General features: G+C 35.9%; 1 protein-coding gene across 3 annotated transcripts in view; it reads right to left on the reverse strand.

The window, feature by feature from the left end:
• Positions 1 to 825: 825 nt before the first annotated feature.
• Positions 826 to 11077, reverse strand: part of Kras (KRAS proto-oncogene, GTPase) — a 29265-nt gene continuing 19013 nt past the window's right edge. The window contains exons 5-7 of one of the 3 annotated variants that reach the window (XM_052175262.1): positions 6770 to 6885; position 4975; positions 826 to 2111 (exon numbers count right to left, since the gene is read on the reverse strand). In XM_052175262.1, the coding sequence (XP_052031222.1) occupies positions 1995 to 2111; position 4975; positions 6770 to 6885 (234 nt within the window). In that variant the 3' untranslated portion in view covers positions 826 to 1994. Of the gene's footprint in view, positions 2112 to 4974; positions 4976 to 6761; positions 6886 to 11077 lie in introns of all 3 variants that reach the window. The other 2 variants (XM_052175260.1, XM_052175261.1) reach the window with 2 other exon arrangements.

Genomic DNA, 11077 nt, shown 5'->3' on the forward strand with positions numbered 1-11077 from the left:
AACTAAATCTGAAAATTCCTTCTGAGGCACCAGTGGACTGGGCAGCGGGAATGAAGCCCAAAGGATTGAGACTGGATTGCTGTAGTGGCCCTGAAAACCAGCTATGAATTCACATCCCACTATGATGTCTGTCATTTTAAGTCCTGGGGAAGAAAGCCACAGGGCAGCTTTGATGTACCTACCTTAGTGGGCAACGTTCATCAAGTTGTCCACAGCAGAAACAGTTTGAAGTTGGGGAACTCATTAAAACTACACTAAGTCATGGGCATGTGTAGATAGGCTGAAAGCCAGCATGATGTTGGAAGGGAGTCCTGAAATTGGAGACTGGATACTGAAATACAGATTTTACCTCTTGCACAATTTGCCCAACTGGCAGTGAAGATGTTAATCCATGTAAAACAGTTACAGATTGTGCTGAGCTCGACAACCAGGTGTGTCAACATGTAAACTATGTTATACAGCTGTTAAGTTAGAGTCTTTGAGATGATTCAACACTAAGCAGATAGTGAGTTGCTTAAAATCAGACTTCTAAAAGACAGATATCCAGTTCTCATAGTCCAGTGATATTTCCATCTCATTTCAAATTATTTGAAGGGATGATTTAAGTGCACTGAAGAGATTGTTTTTCCAGTTATCTATTCTTAAAGCATTAGATGTATAATTTTAAATACCAAATGTGGGAAGTACTTAGGAAATGTTTGTTCAGCTAGAGTTGAGAGACTGGTCAAACCTGCATTTTCAAACTTTCTTACTTCATTGTTTTAAAGATTTACTCTTGTTGTAGCCTCCTACCCCAAAATCTCAACCTTGAAGCAAACATCGAAATTTATTTTAAATTGTTTTTTATTATTATTATATACAAAAGAAATTTCTTGATTTGTCAGTAGGACTGTTACATGGTGAGAATGCATTGTACTAAGCCATCAAACTTTCCTTATTCCCCCATACTGTCCAACAATGCATGGCCAACATTGAATGCAGCAAAGTACAAAACCCAGTAGCGTTCATCACAGGTTCATGTAATGCCCAACCCTGCAACTCTGGCCTCCTCAACACCTGCTAAGCTATAACTGTCTCAAATCATCTTCAACTTCACAACCATTAAAACTACTTTCAACAACATAAATTCAAAAAAAGACTTGAAAGTTAGGATAAGAACAATCTGACAAAGGGGAATAGTACTTAATTCTTATGAGAACTTTTTACATATGCTAAAGTTGTTTGAATTATTACAAAAATTTAGTAGCATGTAAATATAGCCCAAATGGTTATTACTATTTCATACTGGGTCTGCCTTACCAGGAAAAGCTATTATAGGAATCTTACAGTAATTTAGCTAACATGGAAATTGAATGGATTTCAACATTTTCCATTGCCTTTTTTTTTTTTTTCATTTTTTCCCCTTTTCTAGAAAAAATATACTATTTGGGGGAGTGACCAAGATTACTATCAGTGGAAAGCTAGAGAAAGCCTTTGTGAACAGTCTAACTACACTGATGAAGGATGATAAACGCTAGGACACGCTGGAAGTGCATCAAAGGGAAGCCCATCATCTGTGGTCCCCTAGTCTTGGGAGAACCCAGCACAAGGTCTCAAGTGAAGCTGTAATTACTGATGAATGTGTTTGATGACCAGATGGAACACAGCAGGGGTGGTTTAAAAGTTTCATTATTCTGGTTCAGACCAATGTTCACAGTTGGTAAGAGAACTAGAAAGGAATCAACGGCATGCACCAAAACCCTAAGACAGAGTCTCAGGTCTTCAGTCTCTTCCACAGGCATTTCTAGTTTAAGTCCAAAACCCAGGGAATACTGGCACTTGGAGAAAAGAAGGTTTCCACTGTCCTTTCAAAATAAGCATTAAAGATAAAAGCTGACAGTTTGCACGAACAGAAAAAAAGATTAGATAATGCTAAAACAAATGCTAATAATTTAGTGTAATGTACAAAAATCACACTTGTACTTAAGTGTGCCTTAAGAAAGAGTACAAACTGTTCACATGACTGTACACCGTGTCCTCGACTTCTTCTTCTTCTTCTTCCCGTCTTTGCTCATCTTTTCTTTATGTTTTCGAATTTCTCGGACTAATGTATAAAAGGCATCATCAACACCCTGAAATATATTAAAAAAAAAACAGTACATATAAAACATGTTAACACACGCTGGCTTGATATGTTCAGATGGCAGGCTTTTGCTGTTAATGGAAGCTTGAGTACTCAGAGAATATTTCTGTTATATGTTGATATTCTGGCAACTGAATGAGCTTAAGGATTCCTTAGGATATCTCTTCATAGATTTTTTTGTTTGTTTGATTTGTTTTTTTGGTTTTCCGAGACAGGGTTTCTCTGTATAGCCCTGGCTGTCCTGGAACTCACTCTGTAGATCTGCCTGCCTCTGCCTCCCAAGTGCTGGAATTAAAGACATGCACCACCACTGCTCGGCCTTCATGGATATTTTGACATTTTAAAAATTTTAAATTATTAAATGTATTATTTAAATTTAGGTGTTAAAATACCTAACAAAATACTTGGCATTAGTAATATAGATATTTAGTAATTTCAAAATAATAATTACTTGTATACTTTCTTTCAAGTTACTCTTTCTTTCAAAGCAAAATAGCTGACATAACAACTTTATTTTATGGTCTGAGTGTTTCACCTGCATGTATGTCTACACCAGGTGAGTATAGTGCCCGTGGCAGCCAGAAGAGGACATTAGATGACCAGGGACAGGAGTTACTGACAACTTCTAGCTGGGTGCAGGATGCTCTTAACCACTGAGCCATTTCCCAGCTGTGGTATGCTGATATATTAAATAGAAACTCTGACTTTCACAACAGGCAATATAGTAAGTGATGCACAAGATATCAGTTTAATAAATGACTTTTTTCCCCAAAAGGACTTGATTTCCACTAATTTTTCTCTACTATCAAACTTAGCCACTCAGCTCCCCATGGCTGCCTCCATGTAGGGTAGATATACAACTTAATTGTTCCCCAAGTGTCTGGACTTTAGAAAGAATGCCACATTATCTGTAGATACTGGTGCCTTTTTTTTTTTTTTTTTTTTCGTTTTCGTTTTTCCCCGACAGGGTTTCTCTGTATAGCCCTGGCTGTCCTGGAACTCACTCTGTAGACCAGGCTGGCCTTGAACTCAAACTCAGAAATCCTACTGCCTCTGCCTTCCAAGTGCTGGGATTAAAGACATCCACAACCACTGCCTGGCTGATACTGGTGCCTTAAAAGTTGTGATGCCCCTGACCACTGATGATGAACAAAATCATCTGATTGGTGGTGTATTTGATCCACCAAAATTCTTATTACCGCTGTATTGTTTAGCTATTCAAAATCTGTCATATAAATACCGGGATGTCTTCGAAGAACATTCCATATTAGTCATTAAAGCCTACACCTATGTGTCATTAAAGTAAAATACCCAAATGAGTTGTGACTAAAACTGATTCAGTCAGAGTAATTCCCAAACTCCTAATCCCTGGAGTGACGAGTGCATTCTAGGAGTAGAGCTTCAAGAGCCAACTTCAGGCTTTCAATCATCAGTTCACACTGGAGACACAGTGAAACTGAAGAAAAAGCAGCCAGGCTTTATATTATCCGTTAATCCTAGTAGGAAGTACTGAGAGAAATATTAACCTACTAATGCTTCCAAACATAGATACTCAAGGGAGTCTGGAGAACAAATACCCAACAGATCTAAGCCACTTTAAAAGTAATGTGGCACACTGGGTCTTCACTCTTGTAATTACCTGTTTCAGTATTATGAATTGTACCAGTAACATGATATGTATTTAAGCACCCTATGCTATTTTATCTTCAAAATAATTGAATTATCTTAAGTTGCAAGATTTTTTATCATATTACTAAGATATTTTGTAGTTTCAAAATAATATTTATACACTTTCTTCCAAGTTACTCTTTCTTTCAAGTTTTTACGGTTAACTCATTTTGACAACAGATCTCTAATTCAGGAAAGCATGGCCTGGTACTGTTAAAAATGTACAGTGGCAATGAAGCTTGCTCACATTTGACAGATAGATACTGGGTAATGCCAGTATCATCTATTTGAATATGAGAGAATAAATACATATTGCCCCAGACCCCAATTTGTACTCATTGGTGCTTTTCACCTCCTGAAATCAGTTACTTATCCAACATAAGCAATACAGTCAAGGCTTAGATTGTGAGTCCACTCAGATAGATACAGAAGACAGACATTTCCTCTGTGCTATCCTTAGCACACAGTGAGAAACTCTTCCGATAACATAATAAAAGTACCTATGATTCAACAGCACTGTACAACTTAGGGACAGATACTTGAAACGGGACAGTATCTCCACCTTCTTCCCAGGAGGCAGAGTGTCTGTCTTAGTGAAACTGGAGCTGGGCTGGGACCCAGCATACTCCACCAGTTATCGCCGGACCTGCCTCAGCACGGGTTACAAATGTTTTCTTGCTGGCTGTTTACCTGAGTTGTAGGGATTTGAACTCATTGTTCATGTTTGTGCAGCAAGCATGCATAACCTCATTAGCATATTCACTAATGAAAGCTATCTCCCAGATACTCCCCCGAAATGGAGTCTTACCTAACTCCCTTATCCATCATGAACCCCCTTGGATCACACATTATGGTATCTACTCTAGTTCATCATCTTTTTAAAAAATTATATCCATTTATTTTCCTGTTTGTGTTCATGCCATGGCACAAGTATGAAGATGAGAAGACAACTGGGTTCTCTCCCCTCCCAGGATCTGAAGCGTCAAACTCAGGTCCTCAGTCTTGACAGCCATCTCTTTGGCTCTCCAACTATTTTTACAATGAAGAGAAATACCAATGATACTAAAAACAATGATGCAAAAAAATGAAAATCCTGAGAAAGATAGCTGTTAGACAATTTTTTAAAGATGGAATAATACACAACCATTTAGGAAACAAGGAAGACAGAATTTTATAGCATTTACCCTCTTGTTTAGTTCTGACAGTGTATGAGTCTCGAGCTACGTTAATTCTAATTAGATGACTTTGATGTTAGAGAAATGTCATAGCTAATATACAAAAGGCAGTGGACTTCTTGTTCTCCTGGGAACTGATTCTCATAAAGTAGCATCCCATATTCTGCTAATTATTCTTATCCCTTTCCTAAAATGATGAAAAACTAATTTGTATATATTTATCATTATCAAATACAAACTTTAAATATTCATCTCACTATAATTTTGAATATAAAATACACCTTTCTTTATGTAGAAAGTGCTATGTGCAGTAAAATTAGTGATTCAATTCACAGGATCCAATATTAAATTACAGCAGTCGCTGCTGCAAACTGCGTAATTTAGACATCCAGAGCAGTGTGTTTCAATGTTTCCTTGAATATAATGTCAAGTATACCACATTCTCCAAATATTGTTCTATTTTAAAATCATATGAGACTGAGGCTGTAGAAAGGGGAATAGGGTTAAAATTACCATTTTAATCTGGTCATGACCATTATTTCAAATTGCATTTTAATGTTAAATTGTGCCACAGTTTCTAAAACTAAAGTGCAGTTTTGCCCAATCATAAAAGTTTTAAAGTTCATAATCTCATCAGAATCCCTGCAGGTATTGTCTACTGCTTCTGCATCTCTTAGTCTTTAAACACTGAATTGCTTCGTGTGCTTAACACATATAACAGCCTCCAGCAAAAGCACAAACTTCAACATGAGGTTTTATCACTTCACTGAGTGAAGAATTTGCTGAGTTAGACAAAATATAATCTGGGCTAATTTAGGCAGGGAAGTCAGAGTCCACTCAATCTTTACTAGGAAGTACCTATATGCTAGAATTTCAACATGCAATGGGCACACAAAGATAAAACAGAAGTAAGGCGCAGCTCTTTAGGATTCTATTGTCTAATGAAGGAATGACACAGAAGCTATTTCAGTGCAACAAAGGAAGCCATGTAGTTAAAAACAGTATGTTGGAAATACACAAAGCCACAATGGCCATTTTAATGTCTGCAGAGATTCTTATAGACAAGGTAATCACGTTAGCTGATTAATCAAGGTAGAGATGGGAATACTAGCGATCCAAACAAGAAGCAAGACTAAAAGGAAGGCAGAAATAGTGTGTGTATGGACAAACTGGGTAAGAGGATATTGTTTCAAAAGGCTAGGGAAAGGGAGGGTGGAAGGACCACAGCAAATGTGTTTGAGACACTAAAAATGTTCACTGTGTAAATTAGTGACTAGATTTACAAGTAAGAGACTGGCGTTCCTCTGAAGCAGCCTGTACAGTGAATGGTATCAGATACAAGTCAATCGTACAGGAGAGATCAGTAATGACTTCATGATGAGACAAAGCCATAGCAGAGCAATCTACAGCTGTTTCTACATGGGCCCAGGAACATGCCTTATTAGGCTGTTCCGACCTCTGGGCCATATTATTATTATATATATATTACTTAAAAACTGCTGCTTCTCTTAAAACTTAAATCTGATTTCTCATAAAAATTATCAGTTTCAAATGTTTAGCTTACTTAAAACTAATGAAATAAAACTTATGAAAAATGCAGATTAGTCTACTGTAGCCACCAAAAAGAGTCAATTATAACACTCACATTTAAAATAAATGTACTCATTACAGAAACAAATGACAAGTTTCTTATCTTTTAACACCTCAAAGCAGAATAACATGTCTAAGTGGTTCTGACTGCTTTGTTACCTTTGAAAGACATCTGCTTTGACCCAAAATGAATATGCTGAACTTACCAGATTACATTATAACGCATTTTTTAATTTTCACACAGCCAGGAGTCTTTTCTTCTTTGCTGATTTTTTTCAATCTGTACTGTCGGATCTCTCTCACCAATGTATAAAAAGCATCCTCCACTCTCTGCATTGTAAAACACAACTTCTTTAAAGTCTGTTTCATTTGGAAGAGTAATTTACTGGGATAGCCATGTATAAGACCTTTGAATTATGAGCTTTACAGTTGAAATTTTTTTTTATAAAGCAGACATCTGATAGAATTAAAATTGAAGATGCAGTGTTAAAACATGAGCTAGAACCTGGTTTGTTCTCAAAAGTGTTTATTTATTTATTTATTTATTTATTTTTGGAATTAAGAGTTTAAATGAAAAGCCTAATTATATGTGTATGTTTCTTGATACTAATTTGTTTGATAAATTGCAGTTAGGAAAAGCCCAGACTTTCCTTGGATAAAGGGAAGACTTGTGATTGCCATATGCACTGATGCTCACCTTTTACCCAGTGGGGAAACAGAGTGAAAGGCAGACTAGAAACTTGAGGCCTTGTTAAAACCAAATCCAAAAATCCATATTCTAACCAAGGTGAGTCCAGATACTCCTAAAGGACCCTCCAGTTTCATCTTCAATTAGTTTCTAGTCAATTTCTAGGTCCATGCGTACACGCAGGCATGAGTGGTTTGCCTGCATGTATGTCTGTGCACCTTGTGCATACTTGGAAATTTCAAAGGTCATAATGAATCAGATCTCCTAGAACTGGAGTTAACAATGGTTGTGAGCCACCATATGGGTCCTGGGAACCCAGATCCTCTGCAGGAACAGTGCTCCTAACTGTTGAGCCACCTCTCCTGCCCTTCTAATAGAATGTTCTGGTTTAGAATCATAAATACCCTTTATAAGCAAAGTGCTTATAATGGTAACACCAATTTCTTAAGAAAAATTCAACAAAGTTTTCATCTAAGAGCAATATCCAGAAACTTCACATATATGTAGTACAAATTTAACTTCAGATATAATCCTGATGTCCATGCTTCTAAAACAATAAATATTTACGAAGTAAAATATGCCAGAGTTCCTATTTAAAACTTATTTCATTTAATAGTGAATTGCTTATGTAGGTGATTGGTTTATTTTTTTATTTTCTACAATTAGTACAAATCAATGTTTCCAGTGAACCAAAAATGATAAAATGTACCTAGCACCTACAAAGCTAATATACTAAAAATATGAAATCAGGCAGACAGAATCAGGCACTCAGCATTAAGGGCAATAAGCCAACAACTAGGGTTTAACTTTTGCATGTTTAAGTCATTTGCAGCCTTCAGCAGTTAAGAAAAAGATAGCTCAGCTATTTAGGGCATATTACATTTTACAACTCTCTGGAGTATATTAAGAGCTGAATCAGTGAAATTCAGTAATTTGCCTTTAAAATTCATAAAATTTAGTTTCAGCAAAGGAGGCATTTAAATAATATGATTCCATATTAAAGTATATACTGCTAGCAAATACTGTGTGCCATCCAGTGAAAAAACTTAAGAGTATTTTTTTATTATTTTCAAATTATTTTTCATAGTTTTTAATTATTTTCTAATAAAATTATTATAGCCCCAGAAAAAAAATCTTCAAAAAATAGTGTGTGTGCGTGCGTATACAGGTGCCTTTGGAGGCCAGAAGAAGGCACTAGATGATCAGGAGCTAGAGTGACTGGCCAGTGCCATCTACCCAAGTAGGAGGTAGGAACCAAAGCCAGGTCCTCTGCAAGAGCAACCCACAACTCTTAACCACCTCTGACCAACTTAGCCACCTCTCCAGCACCCCAACATAATTTTCTTTTAATGAAATCAATTTATACTTATTCTACCAAGAAAAAAAAATTTCAACTTTTAAAAATCATTAAATGTTGGCATTTTAAAACAAAACCCCTACTTGTATCTGAGTCTACTGGTTCTTAGTAGTTTTATCATTCTCAAGACAAAAAAGCTTTACTTATTCATTTACCCTTCTATCACAACTGTTCATATTATATAAAATAAATTATCTAAGACAAATGACTTGCAAAGTATTTAAAATGTAAAGTATGACTGGTCAATTTATATTTCATAAATAATTATTTTTTTTAATTTGAAAGCCAATGAAAAAACTTATCCAAGTATTTATACATCTCTTTATAGAAAGAGGCAAACCAGGCAAAAGCTCATATTTTCTTCAAATATTAAGGAATGTAAATAATCCTTTTTGACAAGCGCAGTGTCACTGTAAAGATCAATGTGCTATGAAGGGAGGAGAGAGGTCTCTGTCCTCTAATTTAACAGAAGCGAGTTTGATTGGCACACACTTCTCAATCAGTTTGATGTCTGCTGCTTCAGTGAAAGCATCCCCAGCACCAGCTTAAGACTGTAGGATTGTGGTTTCCAGCAATGCAGAGAGACTTGGAAGAATAATTAAAGAGACAACCACCCACCACCAGGCATTTAGCATTAGGATCTCAGTAGCCAAGAAAATTAAAACCAAGAAATATTTGCTATTGAAAAACTTTCTCTTTCTTAGCTTTATAAATATGAAATTTAAATTCATTTTTAAAGTTATTTACCCACATGTTGCATACTTAAGTTATTCCTTGAAAATAAACTTGAAAGTTACACTGATAACAAGAGAACTTGTTATTTATCCTTGCCCTGCCACCAACACCGGCTCCTACTTTTAAATATTACATAAACTATATCTTTATAATATGGAATATTGAATTATTATTGCAAATTTTGAATTAGTTTTTAAAGATAAGGTAATTATGACTACATGCTTAACCCCTAAGGACACAGTGATAAGTCTTTGAGCATATGACATACCACCACATTTGAACACTTTCAAAAGACACTTAGTAAACTCTAAGGGCAAATGAAAATATCTATCTATAACAAAGAATATCCAAGTTTAAGTATGTAATTCCTTTTTAAACAAAGAGATCTGACAATGTTTTCAACTCAAATCAGACTGAGACTATGGAAATTAGAGCCCACCTGTAGTGACCTGTTAACAAATAATATTCTCTATCTGTTCTCAGTAAAACTATAATTTATTAAGTATTTTATTCCTGTTGAATCTGTAAAACTTACAGAAATCTGTCAAGGGGATGAGATATGCATGCACCATCGACTATGACTCTACACAGATGCAAGCACACCAGCTTTCTTAGGGAAGGGAATGGAGAAACTAACCTCGTGCTCCTGATTTTTCCCAAGAAACTCCATCAAACTATAACCCGTCTCGAGAGCTACTGAAGTACAACATAGCCACTGTTCAATAACTGTCCACTTCTAATACATAAAGTTCAAAATACTTATTTCATGGCACTTAAGGTTTTAAAAATTGTTTTGCTTTCTTAAATAGCATTATGATAAACTTTCTTTCAGAAATACCTTCTATCAACTAATTTCATATCTCTAGAAATTAACTACAAACCAAAAAATTAATTAGTATTGGGTGATTTTTAAGTTTGAAAACTTTCTACACTGCTCAAATTGAGAACAGCAAATGTAAAAAGTTTGGACCAGCTCTTTTGAAAACCCTGCTTGTCATCACCTGACACAAGCTCGCACTAATATCTGGTTTTAGCAGCCTGGCAAACTCACAGCCTTTCCCAAGGTGTCTGTGTTTCAGTTGCAACAGGCTTTCCTAGTGTGCTGTCCAAAGAAACCAGAAAAATCTGTCAATTACTAAGTGTCTTGATAAATGTGAACTAGCATTCGTACATACTAGGAATACCCAGGTCACATACTAGGAAACCATCAAAAATGTATAAACTGAGAGGACTAAAATAAAAAACCAGCTTGGCAGTGCCACACATCTGTAGTCCCAAGGACTGGGAATGAGAGGCGGTAGGATCACTTGAGAACATGAGCTGCAGAATAGTTTGGACAGCATAGCAAGATCCTGTCTCAAAGTAGGCAAAAAGCATGCGCGCACGTGCACGCACACAGACACACACACACACACACCCTATTAATCATTACAACTGCCAAAGTACTAAGCATTTTAAAATTAGCAAGAAATATACTGATAAAAATACATATTCTGTAATTTTTAAGATTATATAATACATATATCTTAAAAATAGAATATAACTTCATTAAGTATACAAATTTTGCTTTAAAATGGTAAAAATCAGCCTGTGAGTTTTAGGCTGAAGGTCTTGTGTATCTACTAGAGTCTCAACAATTGCCAACTAGAGAGGTTCAGATTGGCACACTACAACCTACAGGTCAAGTACAGGCAGGGTCGATTGTTCTGGTATTAGCTGACAAGGAGTTTTAATTTTCAAGG

This window comes from Apodemus sylvaticus, chromosome 2 (assembly GCF_947179515.1).
Source record: "Apodemus sylvaticus chromosome 2, mApoSyl1.1, whole genome shotgun sequence".
In the NCBI taxonomy this organism is placed as follows: domain Eukaryota; kingdom Metazoa; phylum Chordata; class Mammalia; order Rodentia; family Muridae; genus Apodemus; species Apodemus sylvaticus.